The sequence below is a fragment of the Neopsephotus bourkii genome, unplaced genomic scaffold (assembly GCF_033783945.1).
Source record: "Neopsephotus bourkii isolate Nb327-2 ecotype Australia unplaced genomic scaffold, CSIRO-AGI_Nbou_v1 NB_1792, whole genome shotgun sequence".
Lineage (NCBI taxonomy): Eukaryota > Metazoa > Chordata > Aves > Psittaciformes > Psittacidae > Neopsephotus > Neopsephotus bourkii.
This window is the reverse complement of record NW_026902266.1, coordinates 9264068-9287542: the sequence shown is the minus strand read 5'-3', so window position 1 is coordinate 9287542 and position 23475 is coordinate 9264068. Positions and strand designations below refer to the sequence as shown.

Below are 23475 nucleotides of genomic sequence, written 5' to 3'. Positions count from 1 at the left end.
TTCATTTTTTTTCTCCTTTTTTCTTTTTTTTTTTGTTTCCCATCAGAATTTTACACAGTAGCAAGCAAAAGTAACTGTTCTTTTTTTCTTTTTCAGGAATTCATAGTAATTGTTTTTCTTTCCCTTTTGCCCCCAGAGAAACACATCTGAAGTGAATGACCCCATTTAGAGTACTCTACTCTTTAATTTGTACTGTGCTGTGCAATCCAACAACAGAATAGAACTGATGACCACAAAATGTACACTGTGCTCCTGGAAAATAACGAGACCTCCATGAAGCTGCAAGACACCTAACTGAACACTGCTCATGACAAGAAAAAGCATAACATGCAGAATGTTGTTGTATGAACAGGAGGGGAGAACGTCTAATTCAATTTTAGAGTGGAAAATCCCAACCATTATTTCACAGTTTAAATACCAATAAAAACCAACTTTCCTCAGAATGCAGACCAGATTGAGCTCTTCTGGCTGGGCCAAAAGAGGTCGTCAGTAGCTCTGTGCCATCATCATCTGTTTTACATCCACTTAGTGCAGCAAGAAATGAGATTCCTAAACTAATTACTAGTAAATAAACTTCTGCTGCTGACTAGAAATATCTATAAATAAAATGAAAATACATCTATCTGTAAAATGTATTTGCCATAAAAACAGATAAAACAAAAGCTTAGTAAAAAAACATACAGTAAATATGCCAGCATCTACAAAATATTATATATCACAGTGCTCTCTCTGTTCTAATCCTATTCTCTTACTCCAAAGATAGCAGTGCATTTTTTTTCCATGGGGTCTTCCTTATCCCCAAAACACATCTGTCTTGAGTTTCTCTCAGATTTGTCAGGTGGAACAGTGCTCCCCAGGGCCTGCTCCATCTGAAGTATTTTAATTTGACTAAACACCTGATTTATTTTATCTCTCCGATGAGAAAGGCAGTTTGTCTTAATAGAGCCTGTCAGCCTACAGTCCCATTCACAGCAATTTACAGGCAGCCAGGGATGCTGGAAAAGAAGAGTGCTGTGATTCTGTATTTTATCCTCCTCCAGAAAGCACCTAAAAGCAGCTATTCACTGCTACTGCATGTGGCATTTTAGAACTGAATTAGCTTTTTATTCAAGTAACTACACTTGTTGTGAATAGCTTATCTGTAAAATTGCTACATTCACTACTGATTTTATTAACCTTTGGCTCTATCACAAAATGGTCTTCAGTTAGGAAAGACCTTTAAAACTGACACATTTTTCTTAGGGGCCTTTATTTCAGTGACTTCAGATATACTGAATTTGATCCATTGACTCCCTTTCCCAGCAGAATTTAAAATTTTGAGTTTGGGGGGAAGATGATAGTGTTTAAGGACTTCTTTTAAAATGAAAATGTAAGAGTCTCATCAGAAGTTCAGAAAAAAATAGTTATTAATTTTGTGATTATAATTTAAGGTGAAAAATAATTTGGTTGTAGCAATATTTTATTTTTTCCAACATAACATATAGGAATAACATGAATGTTATTTCACCCTTTGTTTTTGCAAGGATTTGAGCACAAATGGATATAAAATGGTCAGACTGGACAGAACTAAGGCATCAAAGAGGACTTTTGAGAAATTCTGGTCATAGGTCAACCTGACCAGGAATGAGAAAATAAAAAGTCACTATAAATCTGCTGAAAAAGAGAGAAGAGTTCAACTTGTGGTCCAAAATTACATTTACAAAGAAAGAATTCTGCTTTGGCAAAAGCCTACCTTTTGAAACTGATCACAGTATTACATGATTTCTGGTACACAAAGTAATAAAAAGATAGTTGTATACCTTATGATGCATTTAATAAAACCCCTAAGCATCATCTTGCATTTTATATACCTAGATTTCTTTAAGTATTGCAAAAAAGATTAAAAAACCTGTCAGTACAGATACATAATACCACTACAATTCCTATATCCATCTCTAGCTTACCACCTTTCAACATTTCTGTTACCTTTTACTACATATTCTGTCTATACACAGATGTAGCTGCATGATGACAAACACAGCAGGCTTTTCAGTGTTAAATTTGGAACTGTCCTTGTGGCAAGTTGTCATGAGATAGAGGCAGAGTAATAACTGCTTGTAAGGGGAAAAAAATAAGCAGGAATAACAAAAAATAGACTTCTAGACTTACATAGTATAATTTAAACTAATCTCTTTGACACTCAGCAAAAGAAAAAAAGATAAAACCACATATACTTTCAAGTGAATAAAAGACAAAATGCTGGTGTCATAAGGAAGCCAAAAATTTATAAGCATGATCCAAAGCTTGCAGAAATAGGGTTCTTAGCTATGACACAAAATTACTGTGGGTACTTGAACATGCTTGCCTTAGTTTCCCAACATGTACACACAGCAAAAAACCTACCAATCAGAGGGGTTTATGCCTGGTTAGTTAATGCTTCTGAAGTGCTTTGAGATCTTTGCATGGAATCTCTACACATCTGCAAAGTATTATTGGTTCTCTTGAATTCTGTCATTAGTATAAAGCATGACAAATATCATACTTGTTTATGCACTGCATCTAAACTAACTTCTGCTCCATATACTTACAGGAAATACAAATTCATAAATCACTAATGAGTACTCCTGTTATGTTTTTAGAATAAACACATAGTGTGACTTTTAGGAAAACAAGAGATAGTAATGCAAGGAAGAAGTGTAGACTTTGCCAGAAATTAGGAAGGGTTTTAAATCACATAACTAAAGTTCCACAGTATCCTTAACCAAAGCAACTTAACCAACAATCAAAAATTATTTTGGATCAAATTCAGCAACTTCAGCTTAAAAAAAAACCACAAAAAAACAAACACAAAAATCTTTTTGAATCAATTCCTCTGGTAGGTTGGTTTTGGTTTTTTGGTGGGGTTTTGGGGGTTTGTTGGGGTTTTTTTTTTGGCTTTGTTTTTAATGCACATTGTTTGAAAAGCAAGCAAAACCACAATGCTAGACATAAAAGGAATTGTATTTGATCTTAGCTGCCCAGAGATAACCTGTAAACCATTCTGTCTAACACGGCAGTCTGCAGCACACATCAGATAGGCTGTGATGTCTGTACTTCACAGGCTCTGTCCAGCATTTAGCATTTACCCTTTTTTGATTGGGTCACCTTTTAAATGCCACAAAATAGGGCAGCAAAAGTCAACAAAAATAAACAGGCAAAAGAGAAGAAAGTAACAGTCTAATGGAAGGGCTTCTGAGATAAAAGTCACTTTGTGAGGGCTGCCTGCCTAAGGAGCCCCCTTGCCATTGCAATAGCATCTAATTTGAGTTCTAACTCCAATAGCAGTTTAAAAAGCTTTCTACTCTAAAGGGCCCCAAGTGCATCATAAAGATAAAGCATTTCAGCAGAAAACAGCCACAAAGACCTCTATTATCTTATCAGTCTTTGGTTACAACAGCTGAACCAATATGACTAAGTTCTGAATGACTTTTTTTTTCTCCATTCTTTTTATAATACTAGAACACTGGATTTTCTTTATTTCATGATCAGTTAGCAATTCTTTATGTCCCCATATGCTAGTGCCCAGTCCTTAGTCAATAAAAAGTTTTATAAATGCTTCCATTGTGCTTTGTAGCATCCCAATGCAGGAGGCAGCACAGCAAACATGTCCAGCATGCAAACAGTGGATAGCTTCTCTTGTGAAGGTGTGAGATCCCCCCACTCCCTTAGGTCTCAAAGCGATTCTGTGTTTTAAGCATTGGGCAAAGAAAAATTGATACCCTGTGTCCATAAACAGTAATGGAAATTAATATTAGGAACTACTGAAAACACTCGGTAGAGAAAAATCTGTTAATCAGATTTAGAAAAGTAAAATTTCAATTAGTTATGCTTATGAGAAAGATGAAAATGCTTTACTGACAGTCTTCAGGATTCATCCTAGTTTTACATATACTAAACCTCAGATGCTTAAGTAATTCCTTAGGTGGGAACAAGTTGAAACTAATATGGTTCACAAAACAGGATAGTTTTCATACAACCTTAAACTTATCGTAGGCCAAACTGTCTTTATCAGATTAGCCATAAAACTGCAGGTAGCACAGTGAATATGAAAGCAAGGTCGTAATGAGCCTTCAATTTCCCATGTTAGCATGGTCACAGACAGGTGAGTGAGAGGGCAGGGACCCACTGCTGCAGGGCTAGCTGCACCTCCATCACCACAGCCACCTCTCTGGCTCTGTGCAAACTTAGCTTCTACCGCATCTCACAGCAAACATCAGGGTCCTACACCCACTGTTGTTTAGTTTGGATTATACCATGGCTTTCATTCAGTGCACACATACATCTTGCCTAAGCAGCAGAGGCAGTACCTGTACAGAAGAGAAGGCACATCCAGATCTCTTCCTGACACTGGGCTGGGATAGAGACAGGAGTCCCTGGGTGTAAGTGTCCTCACAACTCTTAACTTCATATTTGCACCTCTGAGTTTTAGGTTCTACTGTACCCTGTTCAAGGTTCAGCTGTGCCCTATTCACACTGAGAGGGCTTTTTCCCTTCTCAAAAGAATTTGAAGGATATAGCCCTTCCTCAAACTCACAAATCACAGATCATTCTGCATTAAAAATATATATTAAAATATATGTAAGAACATATATAGTAGTCTAGTTGAACAGTTCCCCTAAACATTTGCCATAGCCCAATGGCAACTGAGGCAGGCTTACCTGCCTTAGCATTTCCCAGCAAATGCTTGTACCTTAGCTTTGTTCCTGAAAACAACCATCTCTTCTGAGACAATGTTTCATTTGTGGTTAACATTTTTTTGATCTCATGTGTTTGCCAGACTTTTGTTCTTGTGTTGTTCCTTAGCAATTCTCAAGTGTTTTCTCAGCAATATCTCATATCCAGAGGTTTTATTCCTTGACTGTTTTACACAACAGTTCTAATCAAAGTAAACTGATATATTCATAAAGATGTTTCTGCTGTTACAAGATCAACGTAAGTTACTACCAAACAGCTCCAAAACTGTCAAAGTAATCTGCTAGGCAAAGGACCGAACTGCGTAGTGCCTGGTTAGCTCATAGAATCATAGAATAGTTAGGGTTGGAAAGGACCTTAAGATCATCAAGTTCCAACACCCCTGACATGGGCAGGGACACCTCGCACTAAACCCTATCACTCAAGGCCTCGTGGAGGACAACGACACGTTACGCCATTTTTAAGGATGTGGTGAATCCACAGTTGAATCCTAAAATGTAATTCATGTCAGGAATGTTGGAAAGAATGTGATGTAAGCCAGAACTTCAACCCCCCCCTCCTCCAAACCAGTGCTCAGCAAAAAGAGGAATTCCAACAAATCTCTTGGACTACTTACTTTCTTACACACATACGAAAAGAAGAGCTCTATCCAACATTAGCCTTGACGGACTTTAACTGTTTAAATGAGATGTTGTTACTATTTCATGTACACAGTTCTGTTTTAGTATTGTTTGCTATTAAAAAGGAAAAAAGAAAAGAGAAAAAAGCCTCAGAACTTTAGCCAGTTGCCCAGTTTCTTGGAATTACTTGGATTCCAGAAGAATTTGTCACTCTACATTCTAAATAATACTAGAAGTACATATTAAGTGCTAATTCATGTATGTGTATGTGGAAGAAAGAAGATGACAATTTTTTGAAAAAAAGCAAGTAGAGATCTGGTTATGGATGCTTTAGTGCTTTTAGTGGATTTAGAAATGCTACATATATACTCAAGATGAGCTTTTCAGACTGGAAAAAAATGTGATAATGCTGGATGTAAACACAGAAATATGTATTATACATCACAACTAAAAGCTCACAGACAACTTGGTTTTGCTGATTTAAATATAAAGACAGCAGAGGCAACAGGCTGTGAGTAATCTGTACAGTGATACAAACACTAAAATACGATGTGAAGAGAAATGAAAAATTAGTAGGTTTATTTTGTTAACTGAGAAGACTGTAGCCTAGGGCATAGCACACCAAAATAAAATTAACACCGTGGTGATATATAGAGAAAAAAAATTGTATTAATAATATTATTAATTACTCTAACGCTCAATTCCATTGCTTTTAAAGTAAGAAAAGTTACATACAAGAATGGAGAAAAGATGATCTATCCACTTAAGGTACTCACTCAGGAACTGAGAGCTGAAAATACATCCTGACCTTCAGCTTCAGTTTTGCCCATTTAAATACAAGTGACAGTACTTCCCTGGATCAGGGAGGTGGATGCTATTTTGAGGACAGTAAAAGAATAAAAGGGTATAAATTCTAAACTGTATTTGTGAACAAGATGAGGCAGTATATTAAAGAGTAAAAAATCCAAAGGATAAAGGAGGCATTGGAAGTTACAAAAATTCATAAAGAGAAAAGAAAGATAGACTCTAACTGCCATGTAATTATATAACAGTTCCTCTTCTGTAGAAAAACCACACCAAGATGCCAGAAACTGTGTTAATAAGGATAGCAGAAAAACTTGAACGTCACAGTAGGAATAAACTTTCAGGATCGGAACATTCTCTGTGCAAACATCCCCACACAAATCAGGCTTACCAGGTGGTTTTTTTTGAGGAAGTTAGTATCTGAAGTAAAAATTGCGCAAGATTGATTCACCTTGCCTCATGAGAAAAGATAAATGAAGTGCAAAAACCAATTGAACAATAGCAGGCCAATGTTATATCTTCCTCAAGCAGACGAGAAAACCTTTTAAAAGGTCTGAATGCTAAATTGTAAGTTCTCACATTTGCAAGGGCTCTAATCCAATTGTATTATAATGCTTGAAGTTCTCACATACCAAAACAGGCGAAGTCTCATACAGAAACCAAGATACCCAAAGTTTTCCTTCTGAATGAAGATGGGACACAAGTACTAAATGTCAGAAAAATCAAGTACCTCAATAATAATGATGTTCCCAGTGCTTGTAGCTTGTTCATTACACTGGAATTAAAAGCTTACCAGGTCTGATTTTCTCTTCACATTATTTACATGTAGACTCAGAAACTTCAGTAGAAATATACATTATTTACAATGGTATGAGAACTGATCCCCATGTTCCCATAAACAGTAAGTGAAGCCAGTTTTCCACCTTCCCTATTATTTTATCTCTGAACCTGACTCAAAACACATGGACTCTTTCCATCAGCTTTTGATGAATTTTGTAATTGTTGGAGAACCAATAGAAGAGATGTCAAATACAAATCCCCAAAAAATCATCACTGAACATTATGGAATAACACTGGTTATAATGACATTCTCTCTCCTCACTATATTAGGTATGTAAAAATGTTAGTAAAGAAACCTATACATATAAATATAATCTATCCCAGTCTTAAGTCTGAGACTGCTTTGTCCTGACATCTAACTTACAAACCTGTACATAGTATTAGAAATTTTATATGTACTTTATGATTCAATTCATAACTCTCTCCATGAGTGTCTTACAGTCTAATGTGAAACTACAGATGTGAAACTGAGAATGAGGTGCTTATATAGAGAAAAGCTTCCCCACCTTTCACACCACACACACAATGGCATTTTGTCCTAAATATGATTTTGTTTTCTCAATAATTTTTTGTTGTTTTTTTTCTCTCTCTCTTCTGACTCACAAAATGTACTGAATGGGGTACTGCTGCACTAGCAGAGTCACATATCTTCATTTAATTAAGTACTGTCTTAGAAGTCTCGTGAGACCTCACTTGGAGTACTGTGTACAGTTCTGGTGTCCTCAACATAAAAAGGACATGGAACTGCTGGAACAAGTCCAGTGGAGAGTCACGAGGATGATCAGGAGACTGGAGCACCTCCCATATGAAGATCAGCTGAGAAAGTTGGGACTGTTCAGCCTGGAGAAGAGAAGGCTGCGTGGAGACCTCATAGCAGCCTTCCAGTATCTGAAGGGGGCCTATAGGGATGCTGGGGAGGGACTCTTCATTAGGGACTGTAGTGATAGGACAAGGGGTAATGGGTTAAAACTTAAACAGGGGAAGTTTAGATTGGATATAAGGAGGAAATTCTTTCCTGTTAGGGTGGTGAGGCACTGGAATGGGTTTCCCAGGGAGGTTGTGAATGCTCCACCCCTGGCGGTGTTCAAGGCCAGGTTGGACAGAGCCTTGGGTGACATGGTTTACTGTGAGGTGTCCCTGCCCATGGCAGGGGGGTTGCAACTAGATGATCTTAAGGTCCTTTCCAACCCTAACTATTCTATGATTCTATGATTCTAAGTTTGAAATCAGTGGAAAATCCCTACCCTTCATTTCCAGAAAAGGAAAAAAAATAAATAAACTTAGTTCTAGATTTTTAGATTAGTATTTGCACCTGCCTTGAGGAATGGGTGATTTGACATACAAATGCTATGCCATCTCTAATATTCATATAAAACATTGCAGTAAAAGGTGTAACATATTTTTTTATAACTTTCTCTGTTAATTGTGAAAGGATAATTTCTTTTGCTTATATACAATCATAGGTAATGTCTTATATGGAATTACAATGTTGAAAGTTAAATTGATGACAGTCTCGAATAAGCAGGACCTTATCATCCAACATGGAAAGACTAGGAGTCTGCTGAAGAAAAAAATGTAAATGGAGGATTCAGGACTGATTTTGAAACTGCCCCATTCCATTGATTGTTCTTTTGCAACAGCATACAGCTGGATAAAAATCATTTTGTTTCCATGTTCAATTTTAACTTTAGCAAGTGATTTCTGGGTACCATGATACTCTTCAAAATGAATCTTATTTTTTATTATGTAAACATGATACAATTCCAAGTTATCTAGACAATTTTCCATTCTTTTTCAACCAGTATTTCTTCCTGTTGCAGTTCAAGTGCAAAAAACATACTTGTTTGAAAGGAAAAGCTCTCCAATTAAAAGTTGTATCTTCAGTCAGAAATGAACTGTATATCTGTTCTATCTCATGCTGGAAAGAGAATTGTATATGCACATGCATAAAAATGATTGGAAGGAAGCTGAGCTTAGAGGAAGTTAGTTTAATACCTTATTTGATGAGCATAGCTCATGAATTAGATGACATTAATTTCCCTATATAACAGGACTCAGTTACTTATGATTTCTTCAGCTGATATTCGTGCTTCATAAAAAAGTTCATGATGTAAAAGAAGCTTTTGTGTGTTTGTTCAGTTTTTTCACATTATCTAAACTACAGATTCATAATAAAAGATTATATTGAACCTGAAGCTTTCGGAACCAGGAAGCTCTACGAGAACAATGACAGGAATTAGTACTTTTCTCTTTAGGTGCAAGAAAGGAAAAGATCCTTCCCATATGTGCCCCTGCAGCTTTTTTATAAAAAGGCTAACTGATTTACATATTAGGATTCAATTATTGGAGTTCATTTGTCTTAAGGCTAACACTGAGGATCCTACACCAAAACACTCTAGGAATCATGCCTCTCCTCCAATACACAAAATTTTAACCCAAACGTATTTTTTCTATTGCATCCAGAATGCACAATATACACAGGAGAGGAGATGTGCCCCTGTGAAATGTGCTCTGACTTACGGTGTCTTGCTCTTACTTTTTATATCTTGTTAAATAAGTTACTTCCATGAGTTTTTTAGTCAGTAGTTATTAGCTGCACCACTCAGAAATGTCTAAATATAAATATGAGAAACATTAGTACTGTATGATTTATATACTTTAAATATAAATTTTAATTTTGAACTTAATTGCATGTTCATCTTTCATGTCTTACAAATACAAACAAATATATCAATGAAAAACTTATATTTGCCTCTGAAGATTTTTATTGCCTCTGGTGATAAGTAATGAAGAAGCAAAGTTTATTGCAAAACAAGGACATTAGCATACCCTGTCTATCATAGAAGCTGTAAAGAAGAAACTTCTTACCTCATCTGAATAGAGACAATTTAGTTAAAAGCCTTTGATATGTACGGAGAAGCAGCAACATTTTATACATTTAGAATAAGTCCACAAAAGTCAGTTGAAGAAACTTCCCTTATTTAAGTGGGCTTTGAAACAGGTTCATTGATATGTTCATTATTAATGGCATTAAAAAAAAATATTGTAAAATTGGCAGCTTCAGGCTTGTGAATCTGAGTATTATTTTAAATTTCTTTCATAATCAAACAGTCATAAATTGAAAGCACTATTTATCCGTACACACAACTTAGTAATCTGTAGAACCAATTCAGTAGATCATATTAATGCTGCAGATATGAATTATCTTGTGTCTTTTGAAATAACCACAATCTCACTGTATGGGTATGAGAAACAAAAACCAAACAAATAAACTGCTTGTTGTTCCCTCAAGGATCATTTATAATTAAAAAAAAAAAAAAAAAAAAAATTCCAAAACAAATGGGAATTCTATGATGAGCTTGTTGTGCTCCTATTAAATACACTACAAAATTATTAGTCAAGTTCTCTAACTTGAAAACCCTCCTAAATCACATTAACCAGAGCACAAAGGAGGTGGCCTACATTTGTAGACTGAAGTTCCACACATTCTAAGAGTGTTCTGGTATCATTATTCTGTAACCACAAGCGTGAGTATGTTTAGCCAGATGTTTCTTACCAGTGACTAAAAGTACATTGTAAATTTTCTTAATACAATTTATTTGCATACCTAGTTGATCACAAACCAAAACATTTAACACAGCCCTTTGCTACAGAATCTTTGGTAATGAAATTTCTCACAGTCCCAAACAAGAGAGTGATATCATATTATTTTGTTGTGCTTACATAGGTACTCTATGACTCAAACAGGATCACTCAGAATGAAAACATAAACACTACCTATTCAAAAGACTATCTGTAATTTAATATTCAAAAGCTCAGCTTTGAGCACAGAGTTTAAAGACGATTGAGAATAAACCTTGAAGCATTGGGAGCATATAGGAAACATACCAAGAGGTTTTGTATTCTGTAAGAACAGCATTCTAATTCAATATATTATAAATAGACCTGGGATATATTTAGAAAATCAGGATTCCATAATTGTTCCTCTCTCCTTAAGACAATAAAACAGTATCCAGGTTGCATTTTCATTACTTTATTTTGACAGTAACCACAACTTCATCATATTTTTCCTTCATAACAGGACACTAACAATAAAAGCACAAGAAGAAACAGAAGCAGGGAAAACAGATTTCTATAAGAATTCTTTCAGTTGGCTTTGAGAGTTAATCATATTCCTTTTAAGTGACCTATAAAAAAAAACAACTTAGTTGTGTCTGGAGCAACTTACCTATTGCAACCCAGTGCAATGATTCTGGCATGTTTCTCAGAAGTTACATCAGTGTAACTGTGATGCTGTGATACTGCCAAAATAAAGGCTAATTGAGACTGCAGAATAATTTTGCACCAAAACAATGTATTTTATGGTTATTTCCCCTCTACATTTTAAATATACATAAAAATTTCAACCTGTCTGCATCTGTAAATGTCTCAGGTATTTTTCTAAGGGATTTGTTAGATTTAGGTGTCTCTGGGTCAGATTTTTTTTCAGGGCTTTAGGACTCACTACTGCAGGTAGATTGTGACGATGGTTTAAAATATACATTAAGCATCTAACACCCATATATCTGCTGCCCAGGGGAAAAGGATCTGGGATTGCTGACTGCTGAGTATCAGCCAGTAGTGTGCCCAGGCAGCCAAGAAGGCCAACAGCATCCTGGTTTGTATCAGCAATAGTGTGGCCAGGAGGGCCAGGGCAGCGATCAACCAACCCCCTGTACTCGGCACTGGTGGGGCTGTACTTTGGATATTATGTTCAGTTTTGGGCCCACCACTACAAGAAAGACATTAAGGTGCTGCAGCACGTCCAAACAAGCTGCTGAAGGTTCTGGAGAACAAGTCTTATGAGGAAAGGCTGAGGTAACTGGGGTTGTTTAGTATGGAGAAGAGAAGGTTCAGGGGCAACCTTACCACTCTCTACAATTACCTGAAAGGAGGTGGCTGGTCTCTCCTACCAAGTAACAAGTGACAGGACTAAAGGTAACGTCCTTAAGTTGTGTCAAGCAAGGTTTAGATTAGATATTAGGAGAAATTTCTTCACCAAAAGGGTGGTGAGGCATTGGAGTAGGCTGCCCAGGGAAATGGTGGAATCACTGTCCCTGGAAGTGTTTAAAAAACACATAGATGAGGCCCTTAGTGACACACTTTAGTGGTGGATATGGCAGTAGGAACTATCTGCAGCACCTAAAAGAAAACCTACAGTCATCCTGTGACTGTTGCAGAATCTCGACAATATTTAGGCAAATGGATCCTGACGCTGGCATAAAGCAGCAAAGGTAAAAAGTTATTTCAGTTACAAGGAACTCTATGATCCTTTATGAATCTAAAAAAAAAAAAGAGCCCAAACCACAGAACAGTTATGCCAATTTCATTTTATCTTCCTTCATAAACCTTTGTATTCCTTTGATGTCACAAATGAAAATTTGAAGTCTCTGTAAGTTTTTCCATGTTCAGAAACCTAAGTTACACAAACCTACATAAAATGTCTGTATACACTATACAGGCTTTTGAATTCCTGCAACTTGGGTACACTATTTGCATTTTAACAGTAGATTTTTAGTATGTGTAATACAACCATATCCCAGCTTCTAGAGAACTACCAGTAAACAGTTACATCAATGATCAAATCCCATAACTAAATTTCAAAGTATAATGAACCTTGTCTATAAACAATTTTCTGATCTTCAGATTTAGAACTGTGATCTTATTTCAACAAAGCACACTAGGGGCCTGTATCAATCTACAGTATTTCCAAGTCAAAACAAATGCAAAAGATGTATCTTCACATACATAGTAGTATGTTTAAAAATGTCGGAAATGTCAACCACTTACATACTTTCATATTATCCCTAATTAATATAAATTGCATTTAATTTCACATTTAGTAAAACATATTGCTGCCCAAAATAAGGACTATAATTTTTATCAGCAATTATTATTACTGATGTATCAACACAATTATTTAAATTCAATGTATATAGAGACAGAATCCATGCAAGCATTTACGGTTTTTGTTCCCTCTATGCTTCTTCCCTAATTTTTGTGGCTTGGAGCTCCTCCAGATGGTGTCTCTGACTTTGTGGTTTTGTCTTTGAGATCCCATCTCCTGATTCATAGCATTCCTTGATTGACAAACAGATTCAGATATGAAAACAAACAGTTACCTGTATCTAATCTGCGCCTGACAGCTGCACTGCTAAGTTTTCCATTCATGGTGAACCTACTGTTTTAGATTTTACTCATTCCTTGGGTCTCTGGGTTACTGTGTTTACTGAGCTATTCTATAACTGGGGACATATGTGATCTCCACACTGCATGCTGCACTTCAGATTCAGAGGATATTTCTTTTTTTCCCTCCCCCTTCATAAACTAAATTATTTAAAAAACAACACAGGATTTGTATTTCTAAACTGATGTTTCTCCTAATTGAATGCAGAACACTTTCAAACTATTTTCCATTAGAGGCCCACTTTTTTCTGATTTTAATGCACAGTATAATACCTTCATTGGTAGATTAAAATTGTTTGACTAGAAGTAAAACCTATTATTATATGCTTTTTAAGCGGTTTTGTCTTGTATAATGTAGGATGAATTATGTAAAACATACCAAACAGGATACTCTACAAGCTGCTACTTGCATGCTGCAAACAATCACAGTTTCACTGATAGACTGGGACTTAGCATCTTAAAATTCCTGTGGAAATCAAGTGCATTTTAAGTATTGGGTTTGATTATTTAATCAGACAACTTGCATTTTGCCCTGACTAATTTGGAAGGCTGATAATATTTTACTCATAAAATAATTGTGCACCTGTTGTGATGGAAACCTATTCAAACAAATCTTAATAGACATGAGGATTTATTCCCAAGTGTGTTAGCCTCTCATTACCCCTATCTATGGGGCAATAAATTTTAAACAGCTATTGAGCAGGTCTCAGCTTAATCTTATATAACTCTTGAAGAACTTTTATGAGCACATGACTAACATTAAACTTGGTTAATTCATATCAATAGAGACCAAGGTGAATATTAGGATATGTGGGTCAAACTAACAGCAATTTAAAGAAATAAAGGTAAGAAAAAATACATATAACAACAAGGCTTCATTGTGACAGCTAATGACAAATAAAAAATGGGGCGAGTGGAAAAGAGAAATTATTTACTTTAATCCAAAATAGATATTTGCATGAGTGGCAGAAGAGAGACAGTGACTTGAGACCAAACCACTAACCAGGGAGGAGGCAGTATCATGAATGACCCGATTAGTGCAAAGAAATCCTGATCAGCCTGAAATCACTTTAGGGTTTCCAGGAGATGGTGAAAAGAAGCAAAATAAGACTTCTTTGGCTGGATCTGCCCTTTGGCAGAAAAATGTCAGATGTCATTGGTCAGATCTGAAGCGAGGTGACACAGACAAACCAAGCCCTCTTGAAAAAAAATACCGATAGTTAACCTTTTCCAAAGGGTCAAGTTGTTTACAGAAGACAAGGACAACCCTTTTATTTCTTCTATTTGCCACTGAACTCAGGCTTTTGAGGCAGTGGATGTGTCAGGTTGCACATTAGTTTCTTGCTGTTCTCAGTTGCATGTGAGCTTCCCAAATGTGCTCTTCATTTTTTCTGACTATTAATGCACTCTTTTTTTTCCCCCACAAGTGGTTTCACAAGTTTTACAGATGATGTTTCTGAACCACCGTGGGTCCACAGTTTGTAAAGCTCCCAGTGAGGCATTTTTACATATGTCTTAAGACAAAAAAATAAAAATCTGATGTCTGATGTCATCAGGATGCTCGTATCGCCACGCAACATCCACATACCAAGACTGCAATTCAAGACAGACTCCCTGTTCAGAAACGGAGTTTAAAACCGAGGTGAAAAGGATTGCCACAAAGTTTACCATTAGTCAGTGCCAACGTTTGAAGTTGCTCAGAACAGAGATATTTTTGCACAAAAGATTTCTTTCCAAACTAACTGCAGATAGGAGTCATGAGGATGACCAAAGTGCAGAACAGCTTTCATAGCTGAAATAAGCAAATACATATTTACTTTTCAACCTGAAGAACAGACAACTGAAGGTAGTGTAACAGAGAAGCTGAACAGGGAACCATTCCTTGTCCATTATAATACAAAATCTAGGGTACACCTACAAAGTACCAGGTTCAAATATACAGCATATTGTTAACTGCTGAGCGTATCCCAACAGACATTCCAGCTGTCTATTAAAGGGTTCCAAAGCAATTGGATATGTTCATAGATGATAATTCTATCAAGGGCCATTAAACCTGAATGTACAACTTCTGAATCAAGAAGCCTATTAATCATATTTTGTGGGATAATGGAAGAGGATATTGAGGAAATGTCACTGTATGTTTGCCCTTTCCTTATACCCTTTCTCCACATTATTCAGTCACCGTAGAGGCTGAACACTGCTGGATAGTATGCTCTTTATATGTGACACTTCAATCAAAGATTTCCTTAAGGTGAAACTCCTTTAACAAAAGACTGATGAAGTACATCTACAGGGTTTCCACAAATCCAAACTGACCAGAAAATTTCAGTCCTTTCAGTATTATACCTATATGCATCTTTCTACATAAATGCTTACAGTCGTTAGTTTGTTACAATTTGACTTTAGATGTCTAGGGCAACAAAAAGCCAAGAGCTTGTTTCACTTGGTGAACACAACAAATGAAGCTTCCACTCTTGGTTTAGCAGCGCAAACTCCTACATAGGAACTTGCTTTTTTCATATGAAGTTGTATTTCTTCTTCACTAGGAGTTTTATTTTCCTAAAGGTAGGCAACTTTGTAGGCAACTAAGCTGGGAAGGAAATCTGCCACTGACATCCAGGGTCAGAAGAGAAGGCCTAAAGTTCTAAGTAGTGATAAGCTCCTTCAACCTACAAGCCTTTCAGCTATCGTTAAACACTCTGCATATTTTAAATAAAACAATTACTGCTATAATGAAAAGTAAAAATATATATATAATACAAAATAACCTACCTACAGAAGAAAATGGCAAATTTTTGAAGACAAAGTGAAGAAAGCCTACTTGAAATTTTTCAGTTTATATTCAACCCTTTTTCTGCTAACAAATTAAATGGCATTTGAAAATAAACAAATTTTAATACCATACATTTTTCTTGTCACTATTTCTACAAATGAAGAATGGATCAAATTCCACAAGGCAATCATTTCTAATGTGCCAAAAAATGTATTGCTGTTTTAAGTTCCTTATTATTAGCATTGTTATCCCTCTTATTTCTTTTTCTCATAAACAGTTGATAATGTTTCTCAGTACACTATTTGGGACACACTTCCACAGAACACAGCATGTAAGTGAACTGTCCATTTGATTTCAGTGTAGTACAGCATTCATATATTTAGTCCTTAATTGTTAAGCTTAGAAACATAGACTGGTAAACCAAAACCAAACAGATATATGTGATTGCAGTAAGTAACAAATTCTTTTTCTGCCAGAAAATATACTGCATGCATCCTAGTTGATATTATTTATAAAATGAATTCAACAACAGAGAGAACTTGATTTATGTGATAAGTTGATTACAATGTAATTTATAGTTGTGGAGTTTTAAGAACTAGAAATGGTAATAGTCATTAACTTTCAACATTAGAAGCAGGCATGATTGTGACAGGTGTAACTGAAATATGACCCTCTGACCAAAAGACCAGAGCAATGAAAATGTTTACTACTTCTTTTTAGCTTTTTCAAGAAGTACAGCTTCAACCCTGTCATGACTTACATGTACATAACTTAAATAATAGCGCTACGTACAGTGAGCAGGCCCACAGAACTAGCTTCTGTCTGTACTATGTGTATTAAAATCCATAATCTGGATAAAAGTCATATAAAAAAAAGTCAAGATGACGTAAGATCATACAGTTTAATCTAGTTCACACTAGCGATTAGTCTAACAAATTATATTGATATCTTAATCACAAAAAAATTGATATAAGCGGGTGTGGTAAGTTTAACAAAAATATTTTCATTTTGGTATTCATTACGTTCTTCAAGCAAATCAGACTAAAGAGTATGCAAACATTAACTGTTGAAAGTGCTTATGAAATATTCAGTCACTCAAAAAGGTACCAATTAATTTAGAAGGTCAGGTTAGACCTGGAAATGTAGCTTTTGTAACACATTACACAAAATGCTAATGACTTGAGAAATGGCAAAACAAAAACATCTCTCTGATTTGGAGAGCTACAATATAAAGCTAAACACATCACTTCATTGGATCATGATAATAAATACATTATGAGAACCCTTTATAGCCTGTGGTATATTTCTAATCAGGACCACTTTCAAAAGGATTTGGGTGTAGGAGCTCTGGGTTGCATTGTTTTGTTATGTTTTGTTGGATGCTTTTATTGGTTTCACTAATTGGAATCAGTTGATCCTTTTTTTCCTGTGTATTGATTTTTTAAATCCTAGCAGTTAACAATGATCCTAATGTATCATAACACTTTAGACCTTAATCATATAGTGGGGCGTTTGCTTGTAGCTTTTGTTTGAGTTTTAATTAAGAAGACCTTGTGTCTCAAAGCCTGAGCTCGGTTTTTAATTGCTAGTATGTATATCACACAGACTTCAAAAGAAATAAAATATGTTTATAACAGAGAGCACAAAGGAGAGCTTTGAAATGTCTATAGCCATACAAAGTGACATAATTAAAAACCTCTGAGTAACACTGTGATATAAGACTTATATATATTTATTTATACATATTTATAAGGCAGACTATTATATACCCTTAGACTTCATGAGAAAGAAATTTCAGCAATTATAATGAGAAATAATTACTGCAAATCCAGACTACAGTGTTGGTCAGGGCTACAGGAAAACATCAGATTTATTTTCTTTAAAACGGTCTTCACTTTTGATATAGTGCACCAAGAAACACCCAAAAGCTTATCTGTGAAGACATATTTTATAAAATGGAAGCAAAAATAGCATTTTGAAATGTTTTGTAAATCATGCATATTTTACAAAAAAAAATTAATTCACTGTAAAACCAGAGAAACCATAACTTTCTCAAGGACTCATTCATGCAGAGCTCTCTCCAAGGCTATTACAGAAATGAATAGTGTTAAATTACTAGATTAAAATAGTTGTGCCTCACTGTTCTCTTCTGGTCATTAATGCGCACGCACACAGACACACACGCATACACACACACAAAATGCTCCAAGAAAACACCTCTTTCCATCTCTCCTGTGTTCTAATATCAGGTACAAATAATTTTTTTCATTATTTTTATAGTGTATCTTGCCAGGAGACTATCAAGTGAGTGAGTTTCTTCATTTTACTAAATTTAACATTTCCTAGGGCACAGGAATGCTACCTCTTACCTATCCAGATATTTTGAGGCCATTAAATGTGTACATATCACACGAAATAGGAGTTTCAGACTCTTTTTAATAAAGTAGCAAATATAAAAGGGGAAGGAATAAGCATGGGAAACACAACGCAAATAGCCTGCTATATTGGAGAAAGCTATGGACATCAATTGCTGTGCTTCCCAAAACAGAGTATACTGTATGAAGACAGCATATAACATTCAAGGTACAATTCCTATAAATATAGATAGTTCCAGTTGTAAACACCACCAATGGAAGCCACAGAACTAACCTGCAACACAGTAGCCAGTGACCCAGGAGTCACTCTTCTGTAAGACTGCTAGAGCAATTCTGACCCTTTCACGATAACATCATTGCCTAAGTTGCTTAAAGACTGACCTTTCTTATTTGATCTTCAAAGACCCTGCATGCTGAGAAAGACCATTGCTGTTTATTTCAGTAGGACAACTGCCTGATGCATGCAAGACTATGCTATTCCAGAGATTTATATTTGGAACAGAAACAGAAAACTTAAAACAGACTCTGTATAGTGATAAATGATGCTACTCTGACTAGCTGTGGCTGCTGAAGAAAAACTAGATAACTAAGGAACAGAAATACATGCAGCAAGGGAGGGTGAGGACAGAACTCTGTACGCAAATATTGGGAAATTTAGAAGAGAGTCCTGTGTCACTTTGTTTATTCATGATAACAAACACCAGAATGAAAAGTATTTCCTGATCCTAACTTTTATACAAAAGAGAACACTGCGAAAGCCAGACATAAGCCTAACAAATTGCTTGTATACCTTAAATAAATGTATTTGCATGCATACACTGGCAAACATGATACAATCAAATGATCTGCATAGGCAGCTGTGGGGTTTTTTCCAGGTGAGCAGGTCATTTAACTCAGCTTGACTGCTTCATAGACCTTTGAAAATTTGACCTGTATTTATAAACATATTAAATGAAAAAGCAGACTTATTTAACCACTGGAATTTGGCTACAAAGCATTCTGCCAAATGCTCCTCTGAGTTTCACGCAGCCTCCCTTAAGTCAATGGCTTGCTTGGCTGGAATTCAAGGAAGAATCTGGACCATTATCAATAACTGAAATCCTAATAAAGAAACTCAGAAAAAGCAGTTTTACAAATGAAGCACACTATGCAAGAGTAATTGTGAACAGGAACAATCCCACTTAGAGAAAAAAATAAATGATTCACTGTTTGTTACTTTTGTATTGGCTTCTATTGTTTAAATTAATAGATATCGTTTATAATTATATCTTGATTCACACTATTGTGTTCTAAATATAGAAGGTAAAGCTAGAAAATACCATTTTCTCTTCTTTTCTACGATGTGCTTCCCAAACATGTATAAAATCAGTTTGTGTCAATGATACTTTTTTTTTTTTTTTTCTGCTTTCATCGTTTTTTTCTGGCACTGATTCTTAGTGTACTGCCTTCCCACAACCAACATGCCAGTCTTTCACTGAAGAGGGGAGAGTTGTGCAGAGAGGGAAACCTGTGGTCAGGTTATCCTTAGCAAGAACAATGCCTTCTCTAAAATAAACAACTCCCAGTAACAGTCAGCGCAAAGAGCAGTTCCTCACAGGACCGCACCTCACTGTCTTATAATCAAGAATTTTTCCCCCTAATGACCTCATTTATTTATTTTTACTGCATCACTTCTTGTCTTTAAGCTAGGTTCTCAGTAATATGAGCCGAAAGTCTGCACAAAAGCCAAAAGTATCAGCCAGATAAACAAACTGATTTAGAATCTAATGGAAATAAAGGGAAAAGATATTTGACCTCCAAAAGACAACACATTTTAAAAAATAATTCTTTCAGAGACCTGACTGGAAATTCATTCAACACTATGAAAATGAACTTCATGATTTGGAAATCTACCACCTTGAATACTAAAAAGATTTTCTTTTTTTTTTTTCTTTTTTTTTTTTTTTTTTTCAAGTATACTTCCTTGACAGATTAAAAATTCTCTCTGGTTTCTGTACTTTGCTTTATTTCCTTTTTGTAATCGAGTTTTCATGCTGCCAAGGGCTACAGCGTTGGTTTTTTTTTTCTTTTTCTCTAAGATGACTTAAGGCACACAAATGCTAATATGAGTTAATACCAGGTTATTAGTTTGATAGTGATTTTATCAACTAGGAGATAACCAGGTGGAGACAGTGGCTTGGCCACTGGCTTGGGAGACCAAAGGAAAGGAGTCCTGCTTCAGACCTGCCACTACTTCTGCTATGGAAAGCCTGTGCAAAGCACAACAGAACAGCAACTATGTTTTATCTTGTACTTTTTGTGTTTGCCTTTTTGTATTTTTGCCTGTTCATGGCAAATATTAAACACAGCTACAATAGCAAAGATTCAGGATTGCATTTTGCTGGAAGTCAACTAGTAGCAGAGTGGAATACTGCAGACCTAAGGTCCCCTAAGGACAGGTTTCTAGGGATGAGGAAGTTGTGGAAACTAAATGATCCTCAACACATCAATCTGGGAGCCTGACCAGATGATCCTTGTTACACAGCTAACAAGTGTAACACAAGTTGCAAGCTCCTCCAAATTTGAGAATACCTTGTAACGAGATGAGAAAGAGTTAAGAAAAAGAGTTCTATCCATTAACAGTTCAGTGAATATATATACTAAGAAAATAGAAGAAACAACATAAGTCCACAAAAACAAACTCAGTTTTGTTTTGTTTGTTTGTTGGGTTTTGTTTTGTTGTTGTTGTTTTTTTAAATAAATGAAAGCTTTTTGTGCCGTATGAAAGAATAAAGAACATTATCCTGCATCACTAGAGATTCCTACCTCTTTTAATTTTGATTCACTAATAGTATTCAAATAGTTTCTACTTAAAGACTAAGTAGCTACTCTTGTACAATTAATGGACAAACTAGCATTCAATGATTTCCGCACTATTAGGAGACAATATGGCTTTAAATAGAATGCGATTTCTAGAAATAATTTTGTTGGATTTTATGTTCTTGTAAAACTGCATACTGTATTTCTACTACTGACCTTACTACAGGATCTCTTACCTGGCAAATATACACTTCTCATAATTCTACCAAAAAAAAAAAAAATCTAAACAGAGAATCCAACATATTTTGGTCCTGAATTATCTGACAGAACCAATTATAACTTATTAAAAAGAGCTAATTTTCATCTGTTTGCATAATAGCAAAATTTAACTATCTTAAGTGTCCTTCATGGACATATAAAATCCTAAGCATCAATTTTCATCCAATAGTATATACATTTTTTTAGAGTAGTAAATATTTATTAATATGATGCACATGTTCTTTGTTTACATATATTTTTAGTTGCAATTTAATAAAATTATGCATTATGATCCATTCTCACAGCATAAAATACCACATTTTTAATTTGTTCCTTAATTAATAACTCTAAATTTCTTTTCAATAAAAAAATCCATGGAAAAATTGATTGGTGGGGAAAAACAATTCAAACTTCCTACATAGTACTTAACTGTCAAGATAGATAATTCCACTTTCACCAGATCACTGGTTTAACAAATCCTGGAAATGCTGTAAGGTACTGCCTATATACACAATAAAACTTGCACTGATTTCTGTAGAACCCAAATTTCATCCAGAGCTGCTCTTTCTCCACAGGAATTGCACAAAGATAGAAATATACTCCTTTTCTTTTTTTTTTGTTTGGTTCCCCCCCACACACACACAATTTTGAATCAAAGATTTAGAACAGTAATCACACAGTTACCCCTTCTACCATCTGAAAGCATTTTCTAGATAAGTTTTATGCAACTGGGAAGAAACTGTACCAAGTATGAGTAACTCCATGTTTTCAAGATGTTTCTTCTTCTGGTCACAGAGGTACAGCTAATGTCAATGAACTAATATAACTAACCTGCTGTTTCTGATACTGCCTATAACTCATTGTTGATATGCTCTATTTATTTGGCAGTCACATCCATCATCTCAAAGACAAACATTAAAAAACAGGGTGAGTTGACTGAAAGGAGGAACACACCTCTAGTTATGATTGTTATTTCTACTATTTATTCTGAACTAACTTTAAAGAATCCTCAATTCCTTATGTAAGATATATGCAAACATTTAAAATTTGATCTAGGGAGGTACCTTTAATTTCACCAAGGAGATCACTTGTGTTTAATTTTTCCATCTTCTCCTTCCAGTCTTTAGAGAGTAGCTTTTCCATGCAGGATGAATCTATTAACAAAAAATAATAAAGAAAAAGAAGAATTATGAAACAATCAAATATACTCTCACACATCAGGAAAACAGTTGCTACCTTCATTTTAAAACTGCTCTCCCTGTTATAGTTGGACCATGTTTTCAGAGGGAAATGAACTTGTAACCAAACAGACTCCTCATTTAACTGGGTTTTAAATCCAAAGTAATTCCACTGAGGTTAATGGAGTTACTATGGATTTAACAAGAGTCTAATTGAAAGAAAAACTTCATTTGGGATTTATGCATGCTAACTGCCAATTTACACGCATAGATTGCCAATGTATATACAAATTCTGTCTTTTTCATTTGAGAATGATTGTACACTCGAAATTATACATGAAGATCTAGAGGCTTTTTTTGGAAATTTGGCAGAGTGACATCTGAAACCATTTTTAAACCCATGTCAATGCAAAAGTTATTCATATAATGTCTCCATGGAATTCATAAAAGCAGTTTACATATTGGATGTTCACAGTATCAGAAATTTTCTCAGTTCACTATAAACCACATGCAACGATTAGAAGATGGGCTTTCATAACATGAAGTTCAGAATATATTTCAAATCTTTGCCCAAATGTGGGTGGCCTTATGTAGGCAAAACTCGCTGAAGTCATTACACTTAGGAGAAAGCAGAAGATTGGCCTCAGTGAGTTTCCTATGATCAGACCCCAATTCCACCACAAAAAAAACTGATACTGAGAATAAAAGATTTCAATAAAATCTATTTTTTTCATAGCCTCAATTAAACTAATTGGCTCTGAAGTCAAAATTATGCATAACCTTCCAGATAACTCATAAAAGGTGATTTTTAAGATGGAAATCCTTATGACTGAAGTTGTGATCCAGAGTTCTATGAATTTAAGAACCACAATTGAGATTTATAAACAATTATC

The 23475-nt window shown here is 35.3% G+C and overlaps 1 protein-coding gene and 1 long non-coding RNA gene across 19 annotated transcripts in view; one reads left to right on the top strand and one right to left on the bottom strand.

The window, feature by feature from the left end:
* Positions 1-23475, bottom strand: part of SOX6 (SRY-box transcription factor 6) — a 378453-nt gene that overhangs the window by 153919 nt on the left and 201059 nt on the right. For all 18 annotated transcript variants that reach the window (XM_061380138.1, XM_061380135.1, XM_061380140.1 and 15 more), the window contains one exon: positions 22469-22558. In XM_061380138.1, coding sequence (XP_061236122.1) covers positions 22469-22558 — 90 coding nt within the window. The remainder of the gene's footprint in view (positions 1-22468; positions 22559-23475) is intronic.
* Positions 1-23475, top strand: part of LOC133226503 (uncharacterized) — a 474252-nt gene that overhangs the window by 374205 nt on the left and 76572 nt on the right. The window lies entirely within an intron of this gene.